This window comes from Mauremys reevesii, linkage group 1 (assembly GCF_016161935.1).
Source record: "Mauremys reevesii isolate NIE-2019 linkage group 1, ASM1616193v1, whole genome shotgun sequence".
NCBI lineage: Eukaryota > Metazoa > Chordata > Testudines > Geoemydidae > Mauremys > Mauremys reevesii.
Window position 1 is genome coordinate 273,253,515 of NC_052623.1, and position 14,936 is coordinate 273,268,450.

Sequence of the window (14,936 nt, forward strand, 5' to 3'; positions counted from 1 at the left end):
CAGAGAAAAATACACAGATGCTTTGAATTACATGAAAAAGCTGATGCTGCATCACTGACCACCAAGTTCGATGAATGAGAACTGAATGGGACAAAAAAAAGCTCTCGGATCCGTGTCCGTACTCCTCTGGTCTTTCCTCTCATGTTTGGCACCATTATTATAGCCCTGACCTCTCATGTTAGCTACCACAATTCCCGTATCTTCCAGCTTTTTAAGAAGCACAATTGTCATACCAGCTTCTGTAGTATCATCAATATCAATAAATTCTAGAAAATGCTCTCTGACAGTCACCATTGCAGGGACATTTTCACTAGGTTCTGTTGTTGTTACAAAACACACCATTAAAGTCACTTGTTCCATATGGCTGATGTCAGGTGTGCAGTCCAGAATAACAGAGTAATATGTTGCTGACTTCAGATCTGCCACAATCTTCTGTTTGATTTTTGTTGCCAGTAATTGTATGATCTCATTTTGAATTGTTTTTCCAAGGTAATGGTGTGTGTACGTTTCTTGGGTGGTGATTCTTCTTAGATGCTCCTGGAATAGAGCATCAAACTCACCCATCAGCTCCACAATTTGAAGGAGGTTTCCATTGTTTGGCACATACAGCTGATCTGAAGTACCATGCAGTGCTAGGTTTTGGGTAGCAAGCATTCTCACAATGGCAATGAGCCTTTCAGAACATTTTGCCAGTAAAGAGACTCTGATGCAATCTTCTCTTGATGCTGATCATCATTGTTGGACCTTTAACCTTAGTCTCATCTCAAGCTCTTTCCACCTATGGAATGCTCTCTGGTGATCTGCTGCCTTCTCATGGCATGCCAGATTTCTAGCCAGCTTTTTCCAGTCCTTTGTTCCTGTAGAACCCAATGTGGCTGGAACATTAGACTGGAAGAGTTTGCAACAAAAACAGTATGCAGCATTCTGGGTTTTTGAGTACATAAGCCTTGGCCTCTCCACTTAGTAACCATTGGGGATTTCACGCCAGTAATGTGTTGGATGGAAACTTCTATTTTCATTGTCTTTGGGGAACATGAAGTTTTCACTTGCTGCGGCCCATGCAGTACAAGGAAGTCCCTCAGGCTACTGCTCAAGTGGGTCCACAGTCCTGGATCATCTAGACTTAAGGAACTAAACTCAGCAGCAGTTGTTTCTTGCGCCTCCACCACACTCTTCTCTGATCTACACTTTTCTTCAGGAATGTGCATGGTTATGTCCATTTCAGATGGAGATATGGATGCTGCAGTAGCTACCAGGTCACCTGCACTCTGACTAACTGGAAGATCAGGCATCTCCACACCACTCACATCCTCACTGGGGCCGGAAGGCTCACCGTGAACATTTGTGTCTATATATCTCAGGAGAGCTCCTTCCTGCTTAGATAGAAAAGCTTCCTTTGCTTTCTTTCTTTTTCTGAATGCTGCCCCAGAGGGGTGTTTTCTTCTTTCACTCATGATTGCTGTTCTGTGCCAGCTATAGTGGCTCTCAATTGAAGGGGACAAATAAGCAGGCTGGTAGCAGGGCCTGAGTGAGGGAAGGTATCAGCGTCTAAAGGGCCTAACTGGCTCCTACTACTTAAGTTGACTGCCTGTTCTCCTCAAGTGGGTTCAGGGAAGCAGCAGGAAACAGGAAGCTCCCTGAGAAGCTGGTGTTAATCAGTCCAGGCTCCTGGCGGTGCTAGAGAGGTACATGAGAGGCTCCTCCTCCTCTCTCCCCCTGCAGCTCCTGCTGCTTTCTGTTATTCCTGCTCCCTTTTCTCCTGCCTGCCTGTTATGTCTCTTGTGCCCTCCTTCCTCCAGCACAGCACTCCACCATCTCTGTACATCTAGAGCAGAGAGAATAGATATGCACCAGCAGCAGACACAATTTTCTACACTCTGGGTCCTAATGGCGCCCACCCAATGTCTGGCACCTGAGCCTCAGTTCGCCTCATGGTGTCTACTACTCGGTGTTTGTACAGCACTTGGCACAATGGAGCCCCATGCTTGGCTGGCCCTGGGTCACCACTGTAACCACGATGAGGTTTAATAATAATAACTTGAACATGCTGCAGTGATTTTTTTCCTATCAAGGTTTGCTCTTATTACAATTTTTGATCGTTCCAAGTTTGTCTGCTCCCATTGGGAGGAACTCCAGGTTCTGAGATGCATTTTTTTCTTAAGTGTCAGCCTGTGTTTTAGGAACCAGATCTGACATTTCCCATCCGCTGAGGAGCAACGGTGGATGCATTCATTATCTTTCTCTCGCACACCCACCAGCCAATCCATCTCATCATAACTAAAGGGAAACGATTCCCTAGCTTAGACAGCAGAGGGGACCGATACATATATATAAATAGGTGTGATGTATTCCTGCCACTAAGGGTAATGGCACATGCAGGTGCACACAAACACAAATGCTGTCCGGTTGCAACCTAAAAGAAAAGTTCTTCTAGCACAGCCCGTGCATAGAATGTATTCTGTGCAGTAGAGTGCAGTGTTGCACACACATCCTGTATCTGACATATGCCATGCAGTAGAGGGCAGTGGTACACACCTATGTATACTCACACACCAGCCAGTCTGTTATCTCAACAATATCTGGTCAGGTTTGGTCATTACACTGTGGAAGTAGAGAAAGAACTGACAGGGATTCAAAGGGGATCTTAATGCATGACAGTCTCTGTGAGCAAGAGTTAGGCTAGCTGTAACCCTAATAACACGAGATTTGTAGAAGCAAGGATTGTGTGAGGCGAGTGGGAAAGTACTGTGTGAGAAGTTGTTGCGACCTTGTGTCGATAATGAGGAATGTAGACTGGCATCTAAATAGAAGTGAGAAAAATAAGGTATCAAGATGGCCTATGTATAAACAAAATGCAGCTGTTGCTTATTATTGTATGTAACAAAGAGTATAAATGCTTGCTGTTGGAGAGACCTGCCTAGGTGGGGGAAACCCTGTGTCCTAGCACACTCCCTCCCTCTATGCAATTGCTTGAGAAAATAAAGTACATGACTTTGCTGCACCCAACCAAAAAGTGAGAACTGAGTTTTTTCTCCAACAACACCAAGAGCTGAACTTGCCTCTCATGACCCCCACAATGGACCATCAAAAGATGGTACTAAACAGGGAGTGCCATGCAAAATACTTTTCTGCAACACCAAGGAAGGAATTTTCCATTGACCTGACTAATCAATGCATGATTTCTTTTTTCTTTACTACTTTGATTAGGTTCCTCGCTTGCAATTTTCTGTGCTTTTTCCTGTCTCCCTGTTGTATGGATTTTAAGGAGTCTTGATAATTGGCAGTGGTAAATTTTACTGCTCATAAAACTCCAGAGAGCATTGATTGTGACTTGAGTTAAGCAAGTGGCATATAAAGTCTTATTGCCTTGCAGTCATGGGGGAGTTTTACAATGAGTGTATTTCTTGGAATCAGTAAGAGGTTTGGAGGTTTACTTCCACCATCCTTGTCTCAGGCATCAGTTGTTATTAGTGAGAGCCATACCTTCAGCAGAAGTGGGATGTTGAGTCAGGAGACATGCCCAAAGGCAGAAAGCAAACGCATAGTTTGCCAAACTGGAGGTGGAAGTGTTGTGAGAAGAGCCTTTCCTCATTATTATTATTTCAGTTCTCTCTGCCCCAGGAAGCACAGAGGTGAAAAATGGTGTTTTTTTTTTTTTTTTTTGTAAATTAAGTGATAAGAGTCAGGATAAAAATAATATATTGTATTTACTGAAAATCCTTTCTTACCTGTGTATATTTTTTAAAATGAAGGGTGTTAAAAAAATCTAACTTATCTTTTTCCTTCATGATGGTTGGTTATTTTTTGCACTTCTTTCAGGTTGGAAAGTGAAACTAGATGGATAAGTTTTGCTGCCTGGTACTTGGGCATCAGCTAGATGCTGTTGTGTTTGGAAATAGGAGAGTATTTAATTTCTTTTTAAAAAATATCCACTCAACCTTAAAAGAAGATTGGGGCTAACTTCAGTGTCACTACAGATGTTTTCTCTCTCAGTAAAGTGGGTTCTTTCATGCAAACTACTGATTATTGCTGAAAGATTCTGAGGAGTTTTCTTTCTCTGCCTTTCTAGTTCCAGAAACCTAACGACTTCTCACCCCCTTTCCGCTTTGGGACGGTTCCCAATGGCAGCACAGAGAGGAACATTCGCAACAACTACCCTGAAATGCATAGCTACATGGTGAAGTTCAACCAGAGAGGGGTGGACGATGCCCTATTCTCGCTGAAGACTGGGTGAGGCCTTCTCCTTCCAAACTTGTCCATACCATGAGCTTGGCTTCTTTTCCTGTGTGTCTGGGGCTTTGAGGATCATTCTCCATGATTTATTGCAAAGGTGACATCCACCATGACAGCTGCCAGAGTGATTTGGCCTTGATGCTATTTGCAACTGTTTTTGTCAGTTTTCCTCTAACATTTGTACACGTGATTTTTGTTTGTAAGAATATTTGCGGAAGGAGAAAATCTTGTGAATACTTGTTAGTACCCAGAGCTTCACTCCTGCAAGCTGCTCCCTACAAGCAGAGCCTTATGCAGAGCAGCTTGCAGGGTGGGGCCAAAGTTTGCTCCAGAAGTGTTTGTACAGTCATCTTGAAATTTCTTTGATTTCTCTCCTCTGTTTTGTAAAAGATGAAGTCAACTAGGGAGCAGAAGCAATACCATGTGACTTGATTGACAAGTCACACGCCAGTATGGCAGTAATGCATATTGTATAGTGGAAGGCATATAGTCAAAGCAAATAGTTTGCAATGACCCATAGGGTAGAAAATCTTTGCATAAAGTGCCTGCCAAAATCTTTTGAATCCTGAACAGATCTGTGAAAATCAGAGTCTCTTCATAAATAATTTAGAAAACAGAGAGGAAAACATTCACTGGAAAAAAGTATCTGCTCTGAACAACTTGCGTAGGTCTACCAGTCACTATGCTCCCCTGCGAGAGCTAGGTAGAAGCCATATCTAGTTTGCAGGTCTCTGTATGAATAAAGCCCCCCCCCACCTCCTTGCTAAACTTCCCTCTAGTTTTCAGGGTCCCACCCTGTGTAAAAGGGATCCTGGTACCTTGAGCCTCACTCTGGCTTGCAAGGCCCTGCACCCTCTGATAAGGTTTATTCTGAAGCACTAAGGGATGTTCAGCCAATTTAATTATTAGATTGACTGAACATTTCTAACCTATTTGCCAGGCTCAGAGGAGTGTAGCCCATTACAAATGACTATACTGTTTCTGGATGCCATCCTGGAAATATACATGTCAGGATAGGCATCATCCAGGAAATATATATGCCCTGAGCTAGATGTCATCCTAGAAATGTACTCTTTTCAGGAGAGATGTCATCCCTGACACATAAATGCCCTGAGACAGACTTCACTCTAGATAAGCACATGTATTGGGATGTTGGCCATCCTGGAAATCTATTTACAGTGGATTAGAACGATGATGTGGCTGTGAGTGTATGTGGGAAATGGAAGGTCTTTCGTCCTATGTAAAAAATGGGTTTGGTTCATATTTAGTGGTAGGATTTACTCCTCAGCTATCTGATTATTTGGAAGATCCAAATTCCTGTTCAGGTATTTTCCCTAGTTGCTCCCCCTTGTACCTGCCAAAAAAAAAAAAGATTATTTTACTGGGATACAGAGAGGGGCTCCCAACAGACTGTTCTACTACCTGCCATCTCTGGAGTGTATCCACCCTATCATGTAATTATATAGCGTCAGTGTTGGTGATTCCTCTGAGTCTGTACTGAACTCTTTTATCCGTGTTCTGCTAGCAAGGCACTGTAATGCTAAAGCCACTGTCTTCATGGTGAGATGTAAGACTGCTGTCCTAACCACTTGTCACAGTTAAAGATCCCATGGGATTTTTCACAGTAACATAGGAGTTAAATTTAGGGTCCTGACCAAATCTAATCTGAATAATTACATTCTGCTTAGCTAAGTCACATCAGCAGTATCAGTTGGAAATGGCCTTCTTCCTTACTTCAAGTCCTAATTTTTTGTGCAGTATTTATGTGTTCAGGAAAGTACTTTAGGATCCTTTGGGGTGAAAGGCACTATAGAAATTCCAGATATTAATATGAACATAGACCTCCCTTCAGCTTCCTCTTCATTCAGCCTTCACCCTGTAATAGACTTCTGTTCTAATGTTCCTTCACACTGCCTCTTTGGAGACCATGCTGGATGTCAGGGAGAGAGAGATGAGTCCTTATCTAATCTAACTCAAATTCAAAAAAGATTCTCGTCTCAGATTTCAGTTCCTGTTGAAGGTTCAGGTGGCAACATACAGTATTCCATCTGGACGGGTTCCTTCCATCCTTACTTAGTTAAGGCCACTGTTCTTGGTATCAGCAGTTCCTTTCAGTTATGTGCAATGATTTGAACTCACACAGAATTTTTTCTTTACTGTATTCTCCCTTTTCCTTGCACCCGGGCAGGAAATTGGATGCATTCATTTATGATGCAGCAGTGCTAAACTACATGGCTGGCAGAGACGAAGGCTGCAAGCTGGTAACGATTGGTAGTGGGAAGGTTTTTGCCTCCACTGGCTATGGCATTGCCATCCAAAAGGACTCGGGCTGGAAACGTCAGGTAGATCTTGCCATTCTACAACTTTTTGGTGATGGTAAGTGGTCTGTGCAAAGAGGTATGGGGGTTCCTCTCAAATTTCCAGATCCTGGCTGTATGGAAATGGGGTTCCCTCCCTGACCCTAACATCTTAGATTTGGTAAACAGTGCAAGAGTAGTGAAAAAGCATGTTGGGAGAGGGATGGGGCTGACACACACAGTTGGGTATGCTTTATGAAGGTTAATAACAGCTTCAGGGCTAATATCACAAGTTCCAAAGGTTTAATGAGAATTAAGCCTCCAAAAGTTCAGACGTGTATTTGAAGTTTATCTCAATGTCTTCACTCTGGAAATCTTGTGAGAACAGGCTTTTCCTTGTCAGATTTTTGGCACTTCTTGGTTTTAGCCATAATCAGAAATCCAAGTGAGACTGGAGCTTTCAGTAGTTATATCCAGTAGCCTGTGTTTTTCAGGCAGCACCAAGCTGTGCAACACCCATGTGATCAATAATTAAACATGCCTGGAGGAAAGAGAAAACTAAACTTTCTTAAACCTAAAAATAAATTAATAAGTAAACAAGTTGGGGATTCAGGGATAAATTTTCATAGATTCATAGACTTAAGGTCAGAAGGGACCATTATGGTCATCTAGTCTGACCTCCTGTACAATGCAGGCCACAGAATCTCACCCACCCACTCCTGGAACAAACCCCTAACCTATGTCTGAGTTATTGAAGTCCTCAAATCATGGTTTAAAGACCTCAAGGTGCAGAGAATCCTCCAGCAAGTGACCCGTGCCCCATGCTGCAGAGGAAGGCGAAAAACCTCCAGGGCCTCTGCCAATCTGCCCTGGAGGAAAATTCCTTCCTGACCCCAAATATGGCGATCAGTTAAACCCTGAGCATGTGGGCAAGACTCACCAGCCAGAACCCTGGAAAGGATTCTCTGTAGTAACTCAGATCCCACCCCATCTAACATCCCATCACAGCCCATTGGGCCTATTTACCTGTAATGAAAGATCTGATCAGCTTTTACTGTATACAAGCTGGTTTGCCCCAATCCTTAGTGGATAAAATACTGTCACGTTAAAGAAAAGGTGGATTGTTGGTGGGATTGGAGCTTCCTTTTTGTTAGAATCTGCTTCTTCTTTTTCTCTCTCTTTCACCCCACTCCTTTCTGGATATTTTTTTTTAGAAAATTAAAAATGTTGATCTTATTTTGTAAATGAATAGGAAGTCTGAAATCAGAAAAAAGTCTGATATAATAAATACAGGAAGAACACAGGAATTGACATAGGTTAACAGAACCGTGGGCCATCAGTCTGGTAGAACAGTGGTTTGCAAACTGTGGGGCATGCCCCCTGAGGGGGGGTGTGGAGGAACATTCAGGGGGCTGAGCAGCAACACCAGGTGGCTCGTGCCAGCCCTGCATGGTGGGGCCCAGGCCAGCCCCCACGGGGTGGGGAGGGAGCGCCACCTCCATCCTCTGACTCACCTCAGTGGACCACCCAGCCTGCGGGTCAGTGTGCTGCACTGGTTTCCACTCCTGGCAGCTTCCACGCCCAGCGCTGGCTCCACCCCCAGAGACCATTGCACATGCCTTCCCCTACCCTGAGAATCCGAGGGGCAGAGGGGCAGGTGTTGGCCCTGCCTTAGTGGTGCATCCTGCCTGCAACGCCGAAGCAGCCTGCTGTTGAGGAAGTCTTGGTTGAGAAGTAATGGAGTTGGGGTGCAGACAGATTCAATTAATGGTGGTGGTGGGCGGGGGGTGGCGTGACTGGAAAAGTTTGCACACCATTGTGGTAGAGTATTCTTTCTCCAATAGTGGCTAATACTGAATACTTCAGAGGAAGGCATAAAAATCCCATAATGCTTCTAACTGCAATATGACACCATATAAATATGGGGAATTTCTCCCTGTCTGTGTCTGATCCTGAAAAGTGTGAGTAACTCCCATCTTCCCCAGAAGCATGAAAAGCATTCCCAAGACAGAGTATCTCTCTGTTTTTTAATCTCTTTATAGATCCTGAAAATCCTGTACTAGGATGAGTGTGCAATAAATCTAAGATAGGAAATGTTTATTGTTACTTGACATAAATTGGCAATAATTTATGCTGGTTAGAAATTTGAAATGTTGACAAAATTGGAAAAAATAAATCAAAAACACTGAAAACATTTTTGTGAAAGTGTCAGTTTGTTTTTGACCAGCTATAGAATTGATTGAAAAATTTTAAAATATGAAATTTCAATGAAAAATTTCATCAACATTTTGAATTTCAGCCTAAAAGATTTTCATAAACATTTTGGCTCATTTGTTGACCTGTGCTAGTAGTAACTGTTTTCTCTCTCCTACCCCAAAACATAACATTTCCTCCCATTTCATTGAAATTTACTGAAAGAGAAAGTTAAAAACCAGGTATTACTGCACTTGGAGATAATTGGTGTCATCTTTTACTTTCAGTCCTGCTTTACAGCCAGTTAACAAAAACTTAGTTTTATGAAATGTTATAATTCTTATATATTATAATATCATTTCTGAATCCTTTAAGAATCTTTACTTCTACAGTAAGTAAATGTTCAAGTATTTGCATTCGGTATCTCAGGCTTTATTTCCTGCTAGTGCAAAAATTTTAAATTGATCAAAGTTTCAGTAAAGTGTTTGGAACTAAACACTTGAAGTTATCCCTCAAAATTCACAGAAAATAAAAACTGAAACTTCCTAAGGTTAAATAAATGCTATGTCAAAAGTTCTAGAATAAGTAAACCTCTTAAAGGAATGTAGTTTATTTAATCTGTTATATGCTCTACTGGTCTGGTGACAGGAAATATTGCAGAGCTGGCAACTGGCCTAGTTCACCCAGTCAATGGAAACTGGCTCAGCTAATCCAACCAGTCAAAACTTCCCCCATCACTCATCAAGTGATCTGGTTCATCTAGCCCCCAAGACCAGACAGCTGGTGTGCAAACAGGGCTCAGCCATTGGAAAAGACCTATCCAGTCAGCTTCTCCTACCCCAGTCCACTTCTACTCCAGTCTCTCAGCCAATGCAGGATTGACTCAACTTTATCTCCTTCTATCTGTCTGTCTCTTTCCAGGGGAGATGGAAGAGCTGGAAGCTCTCTGGCTTACTGGAATTTGTCACAATGAAAAGAATGAGGTAATGAGCAGCCAGCTGGACATAGATAACATGGCAGGCGTCTTCTATATGCTGGGGGCAGCCATGGCCCTCAGCCTTATCACCTTCATCTGTGAGCATCTCTTCTACTGGCAATTCCGCCACTGCTTCATAGGCGTCTGCTCTGGCAAGCCTGGCATGGTCTTCTCCATCAGCAGGGTGAGTGTCTTCAGAAAATGGAAGGAACAGTGCGGAGGTTAAATCACATAGTTATAGAAATTAGAAATGGGGTAGTCCTACTGGATTCTCTTGGCCATCCCTCTTACACACAGCCAGCATAGGGCTGTTGCCTCCACTATATTGTCCAGCATTTTGACCACTCTGGCTTTCAGTGTTACAAGAGTTGCCACCACTTTCCTTGGGAGAACTGCCTTTTCCTCACAGTGTTTCATAATTTCTGCTCTCTCTTGGAATTGGGTAATGGTGAGGCAGTCGTGAAAATGGGAAACAATATATAGAAAAGTTAATGTAACTTTTCTATCCCTCCAAAATTGTTTGAAAGGGTGCTGAATTCTTGGAGGAAAGGTTGTGGCAATTCTTCTCCATCAACCAATTCTCCTCTGGTCTTAGTTAGAACACCAAACTCAAATTGTCCTGTGTGCTGGAGGGATTCAGATAATTCTGTGAGAAATCAGCACTGTCTTGTGATTGTTTTGAGCAGTAGGAGGTCCCTAATCTAAATTCATACTGTGACCAACACACAAGCCCCTGGAAAAAAGGATAGCCATTTGCCCTCAGCTCTCACTCAGTGCAAAACCTATCTTAAACATTTCCCTTTCAAGAGTCTCCTTTATCTCTAAATGAGCTTCTCCAGCTAGTCATTTCTATGTGATCCTTCTTCTCCTCTTGTACATAATATTTGTGCCCCATTTAGAGCTTTCTTTCTCTTCTTCCTGCTTCTGGCATCTCCTTCTGCTCCATTCTGCAGTGAAGTTATAGTTCTGTGTTTTTGATATTACCATCCCTGTGACAATAAAGTGGTTGTATGAAGAGTGCTACACTGTTTGGGGGAATTAGATGGCTCAGTTGAATGGGCAATAGGGGTACAAAGTCCTTCTTATATTGCCAGTCTCAATCTTATGCCAGATTGGAGAGCAGGTGGGGGAACTGGATGTGTCAGGAGATTATTAACAGAATGCAGATCCTTCTATCTCTTGGTTATCTGTACAAATCTGGGCCTGGTTGCGGTGACTGAAAGTCATTAACCTTCTGCTAGCTGTTGGATGACCTATGCTACTATGTGAAATAAGTTGGTGGTCAGTCCACTTTATAATACACTGGTGTTCACCTCACATTTGACATTAATTGGACCCCAGATTGGTAGTCTCACTAAGGAGGCAAATGACGAATGAGTCATGGAATCTGAACACCTCTCCCACCCATAGAAGTGGTCCTTCTGTGTCATGGCTGAGATGCACTGGTTGGGGAAACATGGAGAAATCTTGCACTGCTGATGTCTGTTTTGCAGTTGAATTGAGGATTTCACTTTCCAAGGATGTCAATCTGATTCCTGAACTAGGGGTCACCAAATGAAATGAATAGGCAGTAGGGTATAAAACAAACAAAGGAAGTATTTCTTCACACAGTGCACAGTCAACCTGTGGAACTCTTTGCCAGAGGATGTTGTGAAGGCCAAGACTATAACAGGGTTCAAAAAAGAACTAGATAAATTCATGGAGGATAGGTCCATCAATGGCTGTTTGCCAGGATGAGCAGGGATGGTGTCCCTAGCCTCTGTTTGCCAGAAGTTGGGAATGGGTGACAGGGCATGAATCACTTGATGATTACCTGTTCTATTCATTCCCTCTGAAGCACCTGGCACTGGCCACTGTCAGAAGACAGGATACTGGCCTAGATGGACCTTTGGTCTGACCCAGTGTGGCAGTTCTTATGTTTTATGTCATCAATGTTAGATTTAACTTGAAAGTAATTTAAAAAACCTGTTGTGCCATACTCAGCTAAACACTAAAGAGCTAATACCCATTCATCAATCCTGCTCTTTCTCCTCATTTCCTTTTCTAATCTGTGATGATGACTAAGATATCCAAGTAGATGACAAGAAAAGCTTTCTCCTTTTTAACCAGTCCCCGGCCAGCTTGATTCAATGATGTCTGAGAGTGAATTTCAGGGCAAAACAAGACTATCCTGAACTCCTTGCATCCACGCAGAAATTCAGTGTTTGCCCAATTCTGAGGCGGCTGTTCTCACAGACATTATCTGTGGTGCTGATGCCCATCTTGGAATCCAAAGTGCCAGCTGCTGGGTTCGAGTAACTCCCACTGACATCAGAGAGCTTTGCTTGTATACTGCAGGGGAGATAGTTTTGTCCTTGGAATTAATGGCTTTTGAAGAGGACCCTTATCTTGTGAGGTATTGATTCCTTCTACCCCAAATAAACCAACGTCTTCCCAAATGGAAACTATCATTATTATCATTTAATATTTAATTAAATTATTTATACTAGGATAATCCCTAGAGGTCCCAATTGACACGAGGGCCCTATTATGCTAGGCGCTGACCATACCCTTAGTCAGAGACAGTCCCTGCCCCAAAGAGCTTATACTGTAATCGAAATAGAAACGATAGACAAAGGAAGTGTTATTCCCCTTTGATAGCTGGAGACCTAGAGAGGCTAAGTGACTTGTCCATGTGATAGAGCTGGGAACAAAACCCAGATTTTTTGAGTCCCTGTTCAGTACCTTAACACAAGGCCGTCCTTCCTCTCTAAACTGTTCTGTTGATGAAAGGAGGTGAATGGGAGAAAAGAAGAGAGGGAGAGGAAACAAGAGGGAGCAAAGTAGAGGAAGAGAGAGGGAGAGGAAGGAAAAAAACAGAAAGGGGGGCAGGATACAGAGGGAAAGAATATTCAGTGTTGATAGATGCAGGTTTGACCTCATTTCATAGTGATGCAAGATTGGCAAACTCTAGGGTCCCATGCTAGAAAACAAACCGTTTTCTCTGCTTCCCTGGCTCAGACTCCCCTTAGCTCAGTTCTCCCAGCCCTGTGTCTTCTCCTTTCTGCCCACCTGCAGAAGCACTGATCTCTGTCTGCTCCATTTCATTTCAGGGTATCTACAGCTGCATCCACGGGGTAGCCATTGAGGAGCACCAGTCAGCGATGAACTCCCCCACAGCCACCATGAACAACACCCATTCCAACATCTTGCGCCTGCTCCGCACGGCAAAGAACATGGCCAACCTGTCAGGTGTCAATGGCTCACCGCAGAGTGCCCTGGACTTCATCCGCCGTGAATCCTCAGTCTACGATATCTCTGAGCACCGCCGCAGCTTCACCCACTCTGACTGCAAGTCTTATAACAACCCGCCCTGTGAGGAGAACCTCTTTAGTGACTACATTAGCGAAGTAGAACGGACCTTTGGCAACCTGCAACTGAAGGACAGCAACGTGTATCAGGACCACTACCACCATCACCATCGGCCCCACAGCATTGGCAGTACCAGCTCCATCGATGGACTGTATGACTGTGACAACCCACCCTTCTCCGCTCAGCCCAGGTCCATTGGTAAGAAGCCACTGGACATTGGTTTGCCACCTTCCAAGCATAGTCAGCTAGGGGACCTCTATGGCAAGTTGTCCTTCAAGAACGATCGCTACAGTGGCGGAGGGGGCCACGACGACTTGATCCGCTCAGATGTCTCTGACATTTCCACCCATACGGTGACCTATGGCAACATTGAAGGCAACGCTGCCAAGCGGCGGAAACAGCAGTATAAGGACAGCCTGAAGAAACGTCCAGCTTCAGCCAAATCACGGCGGGAGTTTGATGAGATCGAGCTGGCCTACCGCAGGCGCCCGCCCCGCTCCCCAGACCACAAGCGCTATTTTAGGGACAAGGAAGGGCTACGGGACTTCTACCTGGACCAGTTCCGGACCAAGGAGAACTCACCGCATTGGGAGCACGTGGACCTGACGGATATCTACAAAGAGCGGGGAGATGAGTTCAAGCGCGATCCTGTAGGGGGCGGAGGGTCCTGCACCAACAGGGCCCACCACAAGCATGGGTCAGCGGACTTTGGAGGAGCCAACGACCACAAGCATGGTGTTGTGAGTGGAGTGCCAGCACCATGGGAGAAGAACCTGACCAATCTAGACTGGGAAGACCGGCCAGGGGCTAATTTCTGCCGTAGTTGCCCCTCTAAATTGCACAACTATACCCCGGCAGTGGTGGGGCAAAACTCCACCCGCCAGCCCTGCATCCGGTGTGAGGCCTGCAAGAAGGCAGGCAACCTCTATGACATCAGCGAGGACAACTCTCTCCAAGAACTGGACCAGCCATCTGCCCCGGTGCCAGTGACGACCAGTGCCACCTCCTCCAAGTATCCTCAGAGCCCATCTAACTCTGCCTCCAAGGTGCAGAAGAAGAACCGCAACAAGCTCCGCCGGCAGCACTCCTATGACACCTTCGTGGACCTGCAGAAGGATGACTCAGCCCTTGCTCCCCGCAGCGTGAGCCTGAAGGACAAGGGCCGCTTTTTGGAGGGGAGCCCCTACGCCCATATGTTTGACATGTCATCCAGCGAGACCGCTTTTGCCAACAACAAGTCCTCAGTGCCCGCCACCAGCCACCACCACCACAACAACCCGGGCAGCAGCAGCTACATGCTCAGCAAGTCACTTTACCCCGACCGGGTCACACAAAACCCTTTCATCCCCACTTTTGGGGATGACCAATGCTTGCTCCATGGCAGCAAATCCTATTTCTTCAGGCAGCCTGTGGTGGCAGGTGGGCCCAAAGCCAGGCCGGACTTCCGAGCCATTGTCACCACCAACAAGCCAGTGGTCTCAGCCCTTCACGGGGCTGTGCCAGCCCGTTTTCAGAAGGACATCTGTATAGGGAACCAGTCCAACCCCTGTGTGCCTAACAACAAAAACCCCAGGGCTTTCAACGGCTCCAGCAACGGGCATGTTTATGAGAAACTCTCCAGTATTGAGTCTGATGTCTGAGTGAGGGGAAGTGTGTGGGGAGCAGGGGAGAATGTGGAGCGTGGGAGGGCAGGATGGGGTCAGACCTGATGCCCATTTTCTGCTCTCCTGGTTCTTTGTGGAACACTGGAGTTCTGAGTTCTCTCTAGGGCAGCACTGGTGACAAGTGCCACCTCTTTCTTTCCCCACCCCCTTTATCTCTTTCCATTTTCCCACTCCCTCCTTCCTCCTCCATTCCTGGTCATCCCACTTCTGTTGACATAGGAA

At 44.9% G+C, this 14,936-nt stretch overlaps 1 protein-coding gene across 3 annotated transcripts in view; it reads left to right on the top strand.

The window, feature by feature from the left end:
• The window catches only part of GRIN2B (glutamate ionotropic receptor NMDA type subunit 2B), a 282,372-nt gene extending 267,681 nt beyond the window's left edge, over positions 1-14,691 (top strand). For all 3 annotated transcript variants that reach the window (XM_039492763.1, XM_039492780.1, XM_039492773.1), the window contains 4 exons: positions 4,070-4,230; positions 6,422-6,609; positions 9,645-9,883; positions 12,792-14,691. In XM_039492763.1, the coding sequence (XP_039348697.1) occupies positions 4,070-4,230; positions 6,422-6,609; positions 9,645-9,883; positions 12,792-14,690 (2,487 nt within the window). In that variant the 3' untranslated portion in view covers position 14,691. The remainder of the gene's footprint in view (positions 1-4,069; positions 4,231-6,421; positions 6,610-9,644; positions 9,884-12,791) is intronic.
• The last annotated feature ends 245 nt before the right edge of the window (positions 14,692-14,936 follow it).